General features: G+C 39.8%; 1 protein-coding gene and 1 pseudogene across 1 annotated transcript in view; one reads left to right on the forward strand and one right to left on the reverse strand.

The window, feature by feature from the left end:
• Positions 1-17,432, reverse strand: part of RGS5 (regulator of G protein signaling 5) — a 47,925-nt gene extending 30,493 nt beyond the window's left edge. The window contains exon 1 of the mRNA XM_027096851.1: positions 17,308-17,432. Coding sequence (XP_026952652.1) covers positions 17,308-17,351 — 44 coding nt within the window. The 5' untranslated portion in view covers positions 17,352-17,432. The remainder of the gene's footprint in view (positions 1-17,307) is intronic.
• Positions 10,252-10,844, forward strand: LOC113614965 (biorientation of chromosomes in cell division protein 1 pseudogene; annotated as a pseudogene).
• Positions 17,433-17,773: the final 341 nt, after the last annotated feature.

Here is a 17,773-nt window from a genome sequence, read left to right on the forward strand (position 1 = left end):
ATCACAAATGTTGTTCTTTCTTCCTAGAAAATTCTTTTAAATGTGCCTTTTCCTCTCCATATCTAAATTTAGCATCTTTCTCCAGGCCTGAGTTACTAGGACATGCCACCTTACCATTTCCTTCTTCCTACTTGAATACATCCTGCACTCACTACCAGAGTACAAACACTTTCCTACTTGCTTGTAATGGCTTTCTATTTACCATGAAGTTTCTCAAACTTGAATATATACCCCAATCACCAGAAGGTCTGGTTAAAACACAGATTTCTCAGCCCCATCCCACAGTTTCTCATTCAAGAGTTCGGAAGCAGGACCGGAGAATTTATATCTCTGGTCCCAGGACCACACTTCTGAGAACTGCTGATCAACTGATTCAGTTTCAAACATCACTTTCTTGCTTCCAAAGTCCTCCACTTCTAAGCTTATTTCCCTTGGCTCCCCATAACTACTTGTATACCTAGTCCCATTGGCTTCCTCCTTAACCTGCCTCCTGACTGCCACCCATATGACAATTAAAACTATTCTAATGCTCTAGGACCAGAAAAATCTCACTTTTTTCCTGAAACCTCTGTAACTGCAAAAACCTAGAGTGCTTTCTCTCTCCTCTAACATAAGATCCTCTGTTTTGTGATCATATTTAATGGACCTTACAGAGCTTTTAATTTGCCCTACCCTTATTTTAAAAGTAGAAAAATTGAGGTTTGTGTAAATTAGAGTATTTTTCGAAGATCTCATACGATGTTATTCTTAGATTTCTAGTAAGTTGCAGAGCAAGGGATAGAATGCTTTCCTTCTGCTGAAGTTACGGACAGCACATTTTCACCCAATTACTCTACTTTCTCGTGAATGCGTGTCTAAGAGTTCCATGTGTATGTACTCCCAGTGAGATAACAAGCCCATTGAGGGTGGGTACCATATTTTACTTCTTTGATCTCCCAGAGAATCTAGAAAATAACTTTAAAGTTGCTTTAACTCCTAGGATGGTATAGAGGATAAAAGTACAGTTCTATACTGCTTTCGTTTATATTCCAACTCTTACTTACTAGTGGAGTGACTTTGGGCAAGTTACTTAAATTCTAAGCTTCCAATTGTCTATGTAAAATAGTGACAATATAGTTCCTACCTCACATATATATTATGGAGCTAAATACGTTAAGGCATTAAAGTGTTTAGAAGAGCAATTAGCACATAGTAAATATTCCTTAAAAGTTACCTATTATTATTACTGTTCTACTGTATTTGTCCTACTATCCTATCACAGCATCTTGCACATGGGTGTTGGGTAATGTTTATTGAATAAATAGAATAGAATAGAACTCAACAAAGATCTTTTTGACTGACATGCGAGATAAGCTCCTTTCAGAAAGTCTCCACCTGGAAATAATGCAACTATTTCTGAAAGCATAGAGGATATACATTTCTGGACAGCAATCCTACAGAGAGACAAAGAAAGCAAATTTGGAGACCTCTGCTGCTGCTTAGCTCAGCTCAGAGTTACATTATAATATCACCAGCCTTGTGCTGCTATTTTAAAATGAAAAAAAAAAAAGTATTGTTTTTCCCAAGCACTGGCTACTCCCTACTCAAGGATTCCCATGGAAATTGAGATAATTCCCATGCTTTTATGGCCTGTCTCTTACATAGTCATCACTCAGAGTAGGTTATTAGGAGTAAGGAAAGAGACAGTGGAGGAACAAGACAGACAGGGTAGAAGTCTTTTTTTCCCTTTGACCTTAAAATCTGTGTCTTATTCAAAATATTGTTGGCAGGATTTCTGGACTTTCTGTAATTCAGTTTGGAAGCCAGATAATGAACAGTGGGAAACTGGTCTTCAAGTTGAGGAAGACAGAAATTTGTGGTTTATTTTGAGCTCCAAAGGTGGAGAGGTCAGAAGGCATTCCCATGAGAGCCTCTCTGAACACTGGTGTGACCCATAGCCTTTGAACATCTCCATCTCATTTGTGTTAAATTATAAAGAAGGACCTTCTAGAATGAAGTTTCTAGTTGTACATGGACTCTAGTTGTTTTATATCTTATAAAAGCAGGAAATAAAGGTGGTAATAAAGGGTATCGGAAAAGAGGGAAAGAAAGAGTAGTAAAGTAAAATTTACCTAAACCTTAATCAACGTGAACATATATTACATCACTTAATAAAACTACAGTTCCCAAAATTTAACGTGTCCGCTGGCAATGTATTTGTATAATAGATACAAGTTCGTTGCCTTGAATAATCAGAACACTTGGTCAACATTTATCTTTGCCAAATTATTATGTGTTGAGCAAAATAATGACATAACGATGAAGAATAAGAGGACCTTTACTTGTCTGAAGTACAGAATTATATTTCAAACCATTTCTTCTCTCCCTCCCTTAACATAATGTAACAATACCTTATTATTCTCAAGATTTCTATTTTCAATAATTATCTGTTTATTGCTTCATAAATTCACTTATCCATTCACTTATCAGACTCTAATAGCGCAACCACTGTTTGTCAGGCACTGTACCAGATAGTATGGGGCGTGCTTTACAAAATTAATAAGAGATTGTTCCAGACCTCAAGTAGTTCCCATTTTATAAAGAAGATATATATACAGTTGTCACTCAGTATACTCAGAAGATTAGTTCCAGGACCCCTACTCCCCACAGATATAAAAATCTGCAAATGCTCAAACATTTTATTTTCATATAAAATGGTGTAGTACTTGCCTATAACCTACACACATCCTCCTATGTACTTTAAATCATCTCTAGATTACGTATACTACCTAATACAATATGCATGCCATGTAAATAGTTGTAAATACAATGTAAATGCTGTCAAAATTGTTGCCAGCACTTAGCAGATCCAAGTTTTGCTTTTTGGGGCTTTCTTGATTTTTTTTCGCATGCCTTTGATCCCTGGTTGGTTGAATCTGCAGGACCCCCAGGGATGACGGGCCAACTACATACATAGTTTTCTTTGGATGCGGCTATGACAGATAGAATGAGTCCCAGGTTTGAAATTGGCACCCCAGAACTCAGGCATGTGGAGTGTATTGTCTGACCTTGGGCTGGATATTTAACTTATCTGTGCTTCTTTATTGGTCAAATAGTAATGTTGAAAACATCTACCTTGCAGGGTTAGACTAAGAATTAAATTAGATAATGTCAAATACCTAACCAAAGTTGAATCTGAGGGAAGTTGGTTAAGAAGTGATAAGAAATACAGGGACGATGAAAAAATTCTGTGAGAGTTCAAGGGATGCATTGTTAGCTTCTCCATGAAGGAGAAAAGAGAAGGCTTCTCGGAAGCGTTGAGATTTGGGGATGTATGATTTGGTTGGAATCCTGTGTGCGCAGGGAGGAGAGGGTATTGGTTGGATCCCAAAGCAGCTGCTCTCTTCCTGTCTTTCTCCCAGCTCCCCAGGGATCCTTCCAAAAGTTTAATATGGAAGTCCCCATCTTCCTAATATGTTTTCTAAAACTTCCAAAGATGCTTTCAAGGTCCATGCATATGTCACAGGTCAATGCATATGTCATTGCATTCCACGCAATGCTGGAAACTTCTCTCCAGCATTCTTATAGCATTCTCTCATTTTTCTCCCAATGAGCAATGAATTCTGACCTGTGGCACTCACACATCAAGGCTTGTTGAACAGGGATTCTTCCAATTGTGTGGTTATTGGGATAGGAGTTACTAAGTTAGAAGTCTGGGTTCTGGGTAGGGACAGGGTCCAAGAACCAAGCAGATGGTCACCTAGCTGCTGTGCTGCAAGAAGGATGCAAAGCAGCTGTCTTTGAACTGAGCTCTCTCCTCTAGATTGAACACATAGCGATCTTAGACGAATGCAAATGTAACTTTATGTATTGCAGATGCAAATCACAGCTGATAGGAGACCGTCAGCTATAAAATGGAACAAGAGAAAAAAGACCTGAGAGTTTGGGGAAGCAGGCCCAGAGAGCGTGCTAGGGACGTCCCACAGAAAAAAGAAGGAAAGAATAATGGCTTCTATAGGGCAAGTATCTAGTTAACCCTTTGAGGTGTAGCCTGCACCTGAGAAATTTTCAATTAAGATGACAGAAGAATGGTCTGCAGAGCATAGAAACAGGCATAGAAGGAGAGGGGGAGCGAGTCACATGACAGAAGTTTCATTCTCATGTCTCCCTCGGTGGTAGGCTAAATAATAACTCCCCAAGATGTCCGCATTCTAATCCCTGGGACATGTGGATATGTTGCCTTATGTGGCAAAAGGAATGTTGCAGATGTGATAAAGTTAAGGCTCTTTAGGTAGAGAGATTATTCTGGATTATCTGGGTGGGCCCAGTGTAATCACAAGGGTCCTTGTAAGGGGAAGGCAAGAGGGTCAGAGTCTGAAAGCAATGTGTCAATGGAAGCAGACTGAGAGAGATTGGAAGAAGCTACACTGCCGGCTTTGAAGGTCAAGGATGGAACCATGAGACAAGGAATGTAGCTGTCTTCCAGATGTCAGACTAAGCAAGAAAATGACTCCTTCCCTAGACCCGCCAGAAAGAATGTAGCCCTAGACTTCTACTTTCCGGAACTATATGAGAATAAATGTGCATTGTTTTAAGCCACTAAGCTTCTGGCAGTTGTTACAGCAGCAACAGGAACCAAATATATCCTCTCTTAGCTTCTGTTTTTCAGACTTGATTCACTACAGAAAATAGACTTAAGGCAGTCAGACTGTCTTCTCATCCCCATTCTACTTTTCTATTTTCAGTTAACAGCTAATCTCAATTCTTTTCACCTTTACTGAATGGTCTATATTTCAGCTTTAGCTTTCTGAATTTCCTCCCTAGACCAGCTATTCTTTTCTAATCTTTCTCCTTCTCTCCTAGCCCCAGGAGCTCAAACCAGACACAGCATCCTATAGGCTTCGGTTTCATGGCATAGCTAGCTAGGAGTTCTTCCCTAGAGTCCTGCATTTTGCAGTTACAGTTGGGTTTTTTTTTTTTTTTTTTGGAAATCAAATTAATTTAGTAACTATAAAACTATCAGGAAAGTCAGGATAGGTGTTCTGACTTGACATTACCTAAGAATTCCTAAAGGAGAAGACCTGAGTTCAGAGGAAAAAACTCATTACCTACTCCTAAAAAGAATATCCCCCCTAGGCTACCAAATTCTATCAATAGTCCATTTATTCCATCAACACCCAGGCTCAGAGGGGTTATCTGTGATCCCCTTTCTCTCCTGCTTCCTGTCACCTATTTTTCTCATTTGCTTTCTAATGTTCCACGCAATGGGCCCTTCCATTTGAGTCCCACTTCTATATGTCCTGTTTAGCTCTGTAGGGAGATGAAGGTAGTTTAGGATGCTTTCCAGTTCCCTGCTCTGGCCCCATTCTGAGACATGGCTGCAAGGGTATCCCAACATGAAAATAACTAAGAAACATCACACACTTAGAAAAAGTACATGTTCCCCAGCTAACTAAATGGTTTACTCAACCCATATAATGCATAACCCTATTTAGTGTTTATAACAACCCTGAGGGAGGTATAAATGTTATTCCCATCTTGCAGATGGGAAAACTGAGTCACAGAGAAATTAGGTGATTTGCCCAAAAATCATCCAGTAAATGACAGTGGTAGGAGTCACACCCAATCTCACTTCAGCTCCTGAGCTCTTAATTACTAGGCAACACCTCTCTCATGTGTTCAGATGTTGTAATTGGCAGTTGTAGGCATCTGGTAAATAGAAATTTTGTTCCAAATCATTTTTTTTCTTAAAGACTACTGTTTGTTTCCTAATCAAAACCTTTTGAAAGATGGTGTCTATGGAAGAATAAATATCTTAAAAGTGAAGACACAAAATTCATGCCATTAAAGTTCATCGGATAAAATAAAATGAAGGTGATATGGAAATCCAGAGACCTTGAATTATCTCCAACTCTAACCAGCTATGTGGTCTTGGACAAGTCACCGAACAGTTTGGACATGTTTTCTCATCTATAAGAGAAGGAATTTGTCTGTGACACTGATCCTGTTCTCATTCTGTGATTCTAAGCTGGTCACCTTAGAGAAGGGGAAAAAAAATCACATCCCATCTCAAGGGGCAGAATCTATGATTTCGAATCACCAGACCTTTATCGTGTGTATGTGTGTGATCAGAATTGTGCTAGGTACTCAATTCTACACTGTCACAATTGTCAATTGTCTTTGCTAATCTTGTCTTTTTCATGCTCTTAAACTGGTATCCATTTAATAAAATATTAAAATAAGTAGCTAATGAGAGTTACATATTCCTTTCCCTCAGCTGCAGTCCAGCCATCTGCACTCACATTTCAGCATAATTGCAAACATCAAGGCCCTGTCTGAACCAGGAAGGGAGACAAAGGTTAAGTTATTCTCAGAGGATCTGGAAGATAAATGTTAGAGGGCAATTAAAAAATTTTTAAAGGCTTTTTGAACTATCAAATTACAATTTTGAGAAAATCTCAACTTACAGAAAGTTATTTTCTTCACTGTTGCCTGCTAAAGGAAAAGTGTAAAATTCAACCTGTGAAGGGAGGAAAAAAAATCCCCACTGATCTACATTCATCTATATGAAAAAAAAATTGCTTCCTCCTAGCCAGCTCAGACACTTTCAAGCTGTCTGTGTGAATCTCTGATTTCAACAAACAGTCCATCTTTTTTCCAAGTCATAAAAAATATCAGGTGTGTGTGTGTGTGTACATGTGCACATGCATGCATGTGTGTGTGTTCAAGTGACATACTGTTTTAGACTTGGGGGACTCAGAAACAAAGTCCAATACTCTGAAGGCTTGTTATTCAGAAAGCACCAGACCTTAGATAGGGGGCTCTCCTGGGAAAGTCTTCAGTGTGACCTGCACTGTTGACCTTATCCTAAAGTGCACAGGTCATTCAGTCCCATGTTCCTGTAGACCCAGGTATCTCTTGTAAACTATTACTTAAAATGTTACCAAAATACAACAAACTACTTTGTTAATGAGACATCTTGATTCTTTCTAAACTTCCTGAATCCCCACAGACAAGTGCCTCATCAAGAAACAGATGGTTTGCACAAAAAAATATCAAAAAGTAGTAGCTTGACAAAAACAGCTCCATGCACTTCAGTACCAATAATGAGCACTTACACAGAAGAGCACTTCACATGTTTTTCAGGTATTTTACTTCATGTTTCATATCTTCCTCAGACTCTAATATGATAGTTCCCACAACTTTCTAGAATGTAAAATTTAGGAATCTGAGTGACATTTTGTCCATATGGGTTAGGAATTGTCTTGAGAAGTGTCTGGGGAAGCAGTTGGAAAAGAGAAAGGAAAGCACGTAGAATACAGAATAATGGTCTTAGCCTTATTTGCTATTTGTGAAGCCAGCTGATTATCAAGTATCTACTGTCCAAAGTGTTCAAAGACTGCTTAGCTGAATCTTTTCAACCCTGAAATATTTCCTTTTTGAAGGAGAAAAAAAATGTCAGGGCAAGGTATTTTATCTCAGCATGGCAACTGAATAGAATGCTTTGCAGAGAAATACCTTGCCTGGACTTTCCAGGAGAACGATGGTCAGGGTGAGTAAGCTCGAAGTCGCATGTGCATTAGTTGGGTTGGTGGTGCATATATCCTATGATTAGGCTGGCCACATCTACAGATTTTCTAGGAAAGACCCAATTTCTAATGCCTGGTCTAGAGGCAGGCTATATGTCCTCATTCTAGTCAGAAATTGCAGTCACTGTGCATATTTGTGTCTGACATGGATTCATGTATTCAGAGGCAGTCTTCATGCCACTTGAGGAATTGTCTATACTCCAGTATCTACTCAACTGGTAGATGAAAATTGGTTAATTATGTAAAAGCCTAGAAACCCCAATTCACCCTTCTTATTCCAGCCTCAAGGATGGAAACTCTTTCACTGTTAAGTTGATGGATGAGTCTCCTTCTGGGCAGCATTCAGAAGGGCATGAGCGGACCACAGTTTCCACTGACTGAAGAAACACGGGACCTAGTGTGAAAGCAGTCAAGGCAGGCACTGCACACCCAAGGTGAGGCATGTCTGTGTCCTTATTTCACTTTTCCTCCCTGCCCCCAAGGAAGTTATACTCTTGAGATAAGAGAGAACTAAATTAACTGTAAACAAAATACATTGACCCTTGAACAACAACAGGGGTTTGACTGGCACAGGTCCACTTCTATGTGGATTTTTTCAGTAGTAAATACTACAGTACTACACCATTCAGCAGATGCAGAACCATGGATACGAAGGAGCCAGTGGATTTTCCATTCCAAGGAGGGTTGGTCCCCCAACGCCCCGAGTTGTTCAAGGGTCAATTGTACAAGAATCATAGACTGTTATAATCCATGATCTTTGAACCTAATTCACCCTCGAATTTTACAAGAAACTGAAACCATCTGTTCCTTTCATGGAATTTGCCAAAATAAAGAGTCACCTTCCACTACTTATAAATATATGTTTTTCACAAACTGGGAGTTTATTCTGAATTTCATACAAGCATTTTTAAGACATATAGGGTACTGAATTTAGTCCATTGAGATCCTAAGTGACTGGAAGAATATTTCACACTTTTAATCACTGTTTTCAAGCTACATCCAGAAGTTAGTTTCTGGGCCTTCCTGTAGGACTTGGGAAGAGCTGGAAAATTAAAATAAAAATACAATCTTTCTTCAGAGTACATGGTGTCCAAATCGAGAACAATGAAGTAGTGGAGCTAGAAGGAGTGAAGAGGGTCATATAATTGATTTCTCACCTTTTACAAATACAGTAATGAGGCCTGGGGAGGGAACTGACTCATAACTCACCCTCTGCTATTTAGTAGAAGCCAAGTTTACAGCTCAGGACCCTGGATTCCCCACCCACATGTTACATAGCCTTTTATACTTAAATCTAAAAATCCTGTGTTCTACAAATAAATTGCAAGGAAAAAAGAAATAAAAGACCGGAAGCCCATTGATTAGGAAAGATATAAGAGGCTCTGGACCAATCGCAGTGTGTGACCCTGGGGTTTATGTGGTGTTGGTGCCTGGGTGGTGACTTGGGGTTACTCTTTCAGTTGTTTTTTTTTTGTTTTTTTTTTTTTTGCGGTACGCGGGCCTCTCACTGTTGCGGCCTCTTCCGTTGCGGAGCACAGGCTCCGGACGCGCAGGCTCAGCGGCCGTGGCTCACGGGCCCAGCCGCTCCGTGGCAAGTGGGATCTTCCCGGACCGGGGCACGAACCCGGGTCCCCTGCATCAGCAGGCGGACTCTCAACCACTGCGCCAACAGGGAAGCCCTCCTCTTTCAGTTTTAAAAGAGTAGGGTGATTGCATGTGAATCTGTTCAACAGTGCCTCAGGGAAGACGGCTTAGTCTCCTCACTGTTGTGAAGTAAAAAAGCAGAAAAAGGATCTGTGCCCCAGCGGCTTCCAGCTCCAGGCATGGTGTGCGCTGCACACAGTAGGATCTTAGTAAACATGATTTGATGTGGAGGAGCCGGTGGTTCTGCAGGTACTTAAGGGATGTGAAAGGTGGGTGAAAGGGCACTGGAGACAAACCCCTCAGGTCATCTTGTTTATGAACCGTGGATGCCTCACCACACTCTACCAAGCAGCTCCAAATTAAGATGGCTAAAGTGCCCCCACCAGATAGAAGGCACTGGTCTCTCAGTCTTTCTGAGACCTTAAAGTGCTTTTGCAATAAGTGCTTTTCCATAACTAGAGCCCAATTAATTGTAGAAAGAAGTAGAAATTGCATCTTTGGGACTGGTTATGTTCATATCAGTCTAATAATAAAATTTAACAGTAGTACAAAAAAAAAAAATGTGTGACCCTCATTTGGACCCTGAGGGGTCAAACAATCCAACTGCAAAAAGGTTATTGAGGATATTTGGACGCTTACTGACTATTTAAGGATATTAAAGAATTGTTAATCTTTCAGTCTAATCGTGGTTTTTAATGTCTTTTAATGTTTTGTAAAGAGCTTTTAAACGGGATACTTGCTGAAAGAATTATGGGCAAAATCGTAAAAATACTGTATTATTATACAAACTCATCATTATTATTATTTTTTTAATGAGGCTATGATGAGGAAGGAGGAAAAGAAATAAGCTTTATGAAAAGCCGTGGCTCAGGGTTTCCACCGCCTCTCCCACCACCTCTGCTGCCTCAGAACCTGCCGTCGCTGCAGCTGCTGCCACCGCCTCCTTCTCTGGCCTCTCCGCCACCTCCACAGGACCCAGGCCCTCTGTCCTTGAGAGGAAGCCGTATTTGGTCTCCCTCGCGGGCCCGGGGGCGCAGCCATGACAGACAGCGGGGGAGGTGGAGGCACCGGCATGGTGGGTGGCGGCCCCACCCACCCGGCCTCACTGCCTCCTGGAGACCCGCAGCTCATAGCGCTCATCCTGGAGCAGCTCAAGAGCCGGGGCCTGATTGACAGACTTCACCGGGACTGCCTGGCCGACGTGGACACCAAGCCAGCTTACCAAAACCTGAGGCAGAATGTGGATAATTTTGTGTCAACACATCTGGAGAAGCAGGAATGGAATCCTACGATGAACAAAAACCAATTGCGAAATGGTCTGAGGCAGAGTGTGTTATAGTCAGGGATGTTGGAAGCTGGAGTGGACAGAATTATTTACCAGATGGTGGATCCCAAGCTAAACCACATCTTCAGGCCACAGACAGAAGGAGCAATTCATGAGTTCCTGGCAGCCCAGAGAAAAGAAGCTGTGCCAGCACCCCCTGCAGAGCCTGAAAGTCAGGACCCTCCAGCCCCATCCCAGGATGCTTCCTAAGAATAGACCTGACACATTTTGGAAGCTCCATTGAATTAATGGTGAAGAATTGGATTCAGTTACATAAGAGTACAACTTCAGAATGAAGACAGGCCAAGGTCATCACTGACTTCAAGATGCAACGTTGACTGTGAGGCGGTGTCCAGATAAATTAGGGAGCAAGTGGGCCAGTAGGAAAGTTGACCATGTGGGCCCCCATATTGTGCTGCCATCTGGCCAGCCTGTCCAAGGGGATGACCCCCAGTAGACACTACAGATATATTAAGAAACACTACCTCAACTCGGGGTTGTCCTGAAACGAACCTTTGTACTTGAACTTAGAAACTGTGTGTGAATTTTAGGGTTTGTGCGTGGGGATAAGCAAAAGCTATAATGAAGGAACATAACCAGTCCCAAAGATGCAATTTCAAAGAATGACACTAAAGGTTCGCCAGGAGTAAACATTAGACAATGCTTATTTGATACTCTTTCTCAGAGTTGTACAAGTCATTAGCAGCAAATAACTTTAAGATCTTTGTGACCCTCTTGTGCATGACTCTTTGTATCTTCCATTTCTTCTCCCCGTAAGGTGTCAAAACATGGGACCTTAGAATGCATGAGAAAATGTAGACTTAGATGTACGGAAAAAACATTTGCAGGCTCTCTGTCCAAGGCTTCTTCCTATCCTACAAGGGCTAGTGAGTCTTGGGTGTGTTTATTTTATTCTCATGTTTGTGTTTTTTAGAAGGTGAATAATTAATAAGTGGCTTAAGTTTTGTAATTAAATCATTTGATACTCTGGGGAAAAAAAAAGCCGTGGCACATAACTGAAATTTAAATGTTTTTCTGACTACCTATAAAGATGGAAAGAAGGATGGAAGGAAATTAAGTATTTAATAAGGGTCTGCCTACTAAAAACTAGTTACCTTATATACATTATTTCATTTATTTTTTATAGCATCTCTCCCCAACAAGATAAATATCCTCATTTATGGATAAGGAATGAAAGCCAGAGAGGTTTAGTTTCTGGAGTTTATACAACTAAGGAAGTAATAGAGGTGCAGTTACCACCTCCATGTTTTTTTCACTCCACCACATTGCTGATGTTAAGGTAGGGGATAGACTGTGAACTTACATCCTTCCTTACTCTGGGTTTTCTTTAATATCCCTAAAATGTGTAACCTTAGGAGTTACTTTCTCAGTGAAAAACAATCAGGCTTTCACTGTCTTTATCCTCTGGGTGACTCAGCCTTTAAAATAGGGGGCAGGTTTAATGTTATCTGAGACTCCATTCGAATGAACTTTAAAGGAAGAAAGAGATAGGAACCTGTTATCTTCTGGCCTCCAGCCATATTCTGGTTCCTGTTACTAATGATTGATCCTGACTGAACTAATTAAAGTTTAGTTCCTTTGCTTTCTGGCCAGCAGGACAGACAAAAGCCATTAACACACAACCCCAGAAATATAAACTCCCTCCCTAGATAGCATCTATCCCATAATAGTGTGTAGTCCTTGTTAAAGAAGGAGAAACAAATTAGATAACCTTTCAGGTTAGCTTTCCAAACTTAAGATTCTGGGATCTAAAAGCGTTTTGAATTGATATCTGGTGTTTCAACATAGCTCAGAGTAAATGAAAGAAAAAATAGGAAGAGGCAACAGAATACAGAATGTAATTCATTAAAGAAGCTGGGACAGTACTGCATGAGAAATAGCCAAAGTGATATAATGTCATGAGGTTCATCTTGCATTAGAAGCAAAAGAAGACTCACCTCTTTAACTAGGTTTTCCTGATGAAATTATAGAAAAGCTTTCTTCCTCTCCCAGTCTCTTCCATTCTGCGCCCCCAAACAGGAAGCCCTCTTTATTTTACAACATACACTCTTTATCCTATTGTAGCATAAAAAAGTCATTGCTCTTGTCCTTCTCAATCCCTTTGGAAGCAGAGAAAGCACCAGGACAACCTGGAAGCAGGTCTGTCTCCACTTGCTATAATAAATATTTGTGCATTCTTTTGACAAAGTATTTAAGTGCCTACTACGTGCCAAGTACAGATTGTCTTTTTAGTAATTGAAGTCTTTAGACAAAAGGGGGGAAAATCTTCTTCATGAACAGGTCTTTTCAATCCTCACAGTTGGTGTGGATGGGCACTGGACAAGTTCCAAGGAAACAGTATGCAGGACGAGGTGCATGGGAGGTTAACTGTAGCTGGAAATCCAAAGTTCCCTCCTTGCTTGCATGAGAGAGACAATACAGACTGCACAAAGATGTCATAACATCAATCCCCTCTCACCTCCCAGCCTTTGCACATGCAGACGTGCCCCTTGGCCTGGGATGACTTCCTTCTCTTTCCTCTTCCTCTCTGGACCTGACCAACTCCTCAGTCCTTTCAGGCTTAGTTCATAAACCTTAGGCATCATCCCCTGTGACTTCTTAGTTTTCCATAGCTACCCAAAGCTCTATGAGCTCCCCACCCATTCCCCCCACTTTTGTGCTTCTTAGCACTTGGAGCATTTATTCCTCTATAGTGGATCTCAACACAGAGGGCTACTTTCTTCTTATTTATCTCCTTACGTGGACTGAAATTTCCCTGAGAGTTCTTTCACCCTTATGCTTAAGGCAAGTATGGAGGTTGGAAAGGCAATCCAGAGGAACAATAGAAATTGTTTCATCAGTAAGAATTGAAACAAAGTTTTTCTTAGGAACATCCCCTTGCTATTTTATTAAATAGTTTATTCACTTCCTTAAGATTGCAGGGGTTCACTGAAATATTTGCAATTATGTCACAAGACTCTCTATCAGCAATAGCAAGCTTCAAATTCATACTTGTTCCCAGAAAGCATGATCCCAAACTCTACTATCTCTTTAAGCTTCTTTGATGATCCTGTGTCCGTTCTGATTCATTTATCACTTATTCACGTTCATTGCTACAGTCTTTAATTCACTAGGTGCTTATCTTTTCTCTATAATTGGTCCAAGGTTGTGCTCATGCCTTTGGAAAAAGCTGTATTTACTTAATCCTGTGGACTCAGGAGCCTTGACCCACTCTATTTGTTGCTTCTGTGTGGCTTGACAACCTTACAAGATTAGTTGATTATGTACTTTTCTACTCTAAATTATCCATACTTAGACCCACATAAATTGAAGAAGATGGGGAAAAATTGAATGTTTAGTAAAATGATAATAAACAACAAAACAAAACATCACTTTCCCCATTTACTTTCTATAGCTCCTGAAATTCCCAGCATTGCCACACACTTGAGGTGGCCAGAAGCCCCTGTGTGAACTATGGATTAAACACATTCCACAACTAGCAGCCTTTATAATCTTAAACAGAAATCAGATGTAGGTCAGATATCTATAGAAGAGTTTGTGACACTTTATTAACAGCCCAGGGAAAATTCTTTGTCCGTAGCTGTCTTCATTACTCCTTTACTCCCCTTTTTTAGTTTAGTAGAGACTGTAAATTTGGTATCAGGAGTGGTCAACCCCGATGGACAAAAACAATAATAATTACACTGGTTGCTTTATATAATGGTGACAGCTTTAGGGGAATCACAATGATAACACTCTTTGTTTCAGAAGACTTCCATCTTTTTCCAAAGAGCAATATTTACTTTAAAAATTAAACTTGTTCAGAGAAATTCAAGACACTTAAAATAAAATGAATTTTTTAAAAGAAGCCTAAAATTCATAGCGGAAAATCACTGGTAAAAATAAGACTTTCAATTGACTCAACTCTTTCCTTTTCCATTGACTCTAAGATTCCCACCCATACAGCACAGGTTTCAATAGGCTAGAAGGTAAAAATTGTGGGGTGGGGGCCATTTATTGCCCAAATATTTGGATTATTGGTCTCTTTAAATATATAAAAAATGTGAGGTCAACTTTGAGTTTTAATGAGCAATAGTCTTAAAAATATAAATAAATAGTAAAACAATAGTTTCTACAAATACGTCAAAGTTGACTCTGGCTTAATGCTTCCTTAAACATTGAGAAAGGACTATTTTCCAAAGCTCCTCTTACATGAAGTAAATGTTGCTTTCTTGGAAGTCAGATTCTCACTGAGTAGATTGCTTCTGCCACAGCCATGATTTCAACACAGGGTTGAATTCTTGACGATTTTCATTAATTGGCTCCCAAACTTTTAGAGAGAAATAAATTAGGAAAAATTTTCCTTTACTTGCATCTCTCACTAGTCACTGAAACCAGGTGTATTTCACTTTATTTAAACTATGTTGTGATTAGAAAGGATGTTAGAGAACAGCTAATCCAACATTCATTTACTAAATAAGAAAATAAAATCCCAGGACAGTGAAATCACTTGCTCATGGACACAAATTAGTTAATGAGAAAACTAAGTCTGTTCTTTACTCCATAACCAGTATTCTTTCCACTATGAATAGAGCCAAGGAAGGCAGGTTTGGAAGGATTTATTCAAGTATCATTTTTCCCTTAGAGTGGACAGTTTTAGGTTCTTTCCATGAGAGTGTGCTAACAGCTCCCTAGCTCTACAATTCCACTTCTCCAAATCACTCATTACAGTTATTGGAAATATGACTATATTTGCAATGGTAACAGATCATGAAAAAAAATGTAATAGGACACAATAATCACAGGATTCTACCATATGCCTTAAAAGTTTCAGGCAATCTATGCAAAAAAGCTTGCTCCTTGGTCAGTCTATAATATACTGTGTGAACATTAGTTATATCCTGGAGCAGAAGAATTTACTGTGAATTAAAAGATTTGTAAAGTGAATCAATAGCAATGTTGGTAGTGAATTAGTGAATCAGATATGAAACAGTTATAGGAATCAATGAAAGAAATGTGCACTCCATGTGCCTCAGTAAACATTATGCATATTTAAAAAAACAAATCGGGCAATATTAGTAACAATGCCAAACTTTCAACAAATATTTATTGCTTTTTCACTAAATGCCAAGCAGTGGGTCATAGGATCACAAAATGACTGGCAGACCGACGTTAACAATCATTCTGAGGCAATAGTTCACTAATTAACAAGGTTAAGATTTACCCATTACATGAAAGTACATGATTTCAAACAATAAGTGGGCTAAAGACATGTGTTAAAATTGTTGTAAAAGTCAAATCTGCAATTCTCAGAGTTGTAAAAATGGAAATGGAAAAAATTATGCATCGTCATGTTCAAGGAATTGCCTTTCACCCCTGTATTCCCCCTGTTTCTCAGGCTTTCTCTAGGGGGAAAGATAGGCTGATAAACAGTACCCAGCACTGAAACCTGTCTTCCCCCCTGAGGATGGTCCAATGGCCAATATTGCCCACCTAGTTACAATCTAGTCCTAGTCTAGTTACTTAAGTCCTACTTTACTTTTTTAAAAAATATACACATCTTTCAAAAATAATCTGTGCTTTTTTTTTTTTTTTTTTTTAATCTGTGCTTTTGACAGCACAAAGTGAGAGAGGTCTTTATTTCCGGTCACTAGACAGTATTGTTGGAGACAAATTCCTTTGCTAGGATGTTATCTCTTTAAAAATTATTTTGAGATTATTTCTAGGGTCGAAGTCATCAAAAAGAAAACCTGAACTTGTAAGAGACAGAAGTACAGATCCATTGAACAACACAACCTTCTTAGGCAAACATTGACAGTGCCTTTAGGGATGAAGTTAGGCTGTACGAGGATCACCTTTATTTCCTTTAAATAATGTAGGATCAAACAAAATTTAATCAAATTCATTCTTAAGAACTAAGAAGAGGAGAAATATCCCCAATTCTCTGCATCAGGTAGGATTTCTGGGTTAAATTTTCTAACAAGTCAGATATTTGTTCTCCTCCTGTTTACTTAGTCTAGATACTTAGGATTCCCTCCAGAACATCGTCCAGTCTGAAGACAACCACAGAGCCTCAAAGATGCTCCTCTGTATCTAAAGAACAATGATAGCTAATAAATAATCTCTATGTCCCAAGGGCTGTCTTCCGTCCAGCAATCCAGCCCCTTCTATCTGATGGTATCCAGATACAAAGAACAATGAGAAGTCCTCTCTGCCTCATTGCAAATCTCAGTCTTCCTTTCTTATTCCATGTACATTAATAAAGGTTAACATTTACACATTTCTCATATGTGCCAGACAGTGTTCTGAGCATTTCACATACAGTAATTCAATCCTCATAACCAGCTAGTGAGGAAGATACTTAGTAGATCCATTTTTACCAGTAAGGAAACTGAGATACAGAGTTTAAATAAAATGTCCAACACCACACAAATAGTAAGTAATGTAGCCAGGATTCAAACCCAGGCAATTTGATGTTGGAATCCATGCTCTTAACCATACACCTCTGAGTCTGAACAAGTGCTTATAAAATAGGCATCTCCTCAGAGGAAATGATGTTCTGGATATAAATGGTTATGATATATCTCATATTGCATCAGCCTGCTAGCTCAGATCTTTCAAAACCTTGCCATTAACAGAGAGGGGGCAATTCCCAGTCTATAATCAACCACCTGTTTTGCCACAAACTACAGTGGCCCTCTATTGCCTCTGAGTATCCTCCCCTGAGAGAAGATTCTCCTTATCTCCACCTCTTAAGTCAAAATAACTCACCTTTCCAGGCATGAGTGGGGCAAGGCTGCAAGTCCTTTACACATTTTGGCAAATGGCTTAGGTCCTCAGCTTTGAGCACAAGTCCTTATCAGCAGAGTAAGTCTTTGAAAACTTCAAATCCGTCTGGGACTGCCTTTTTCTCTGAGGAATATATAGAGGCTCTTTCCCAGCCCTCTGTCACTCTGTGGACCAATCCAGAGCCTAAGAGGAAATTGCAGGCTGGAGAACAGCAGCAATTGTGTGGGAGTTGGAGGCTGGAATCTTTTCTCTGCTGCAGGCGCTGCTGCATTAGGCTTCCAACTGCTCTTATCAGAACACTTACTCTGCCAGGGCAAGGGGAGTCCCTAAACTGTGCACAAATCATTCATGTTTTAGCTCATAATTTTGAACCAACCACAGCAAAGATGTGGGCTTTGTTATGAAGCAGAGGGCCTTGGGCTAGTTCAGATATGTCAAAGTCGTAGAT

The sequence above is a fragment of the Aethalodelphis obliquidens genome, unplaced genomic scaffold (assembly GCF_003676395.1).
Source record: "Aethalodelphis obliquidens isolate GAN/ISIS:26980383/991018 unplaced genomic scaffold, ASM367639v1 scaffold109, whole genome shotgun sequence".
In the NCBI taxonomy this organism is placed as follows: Eukaryota; Metazoa; Chordata; class Mammalia; order Artiodactyla; family Delphinidae; genus Aethalodelphis; species Aethalodelphis obliquidens.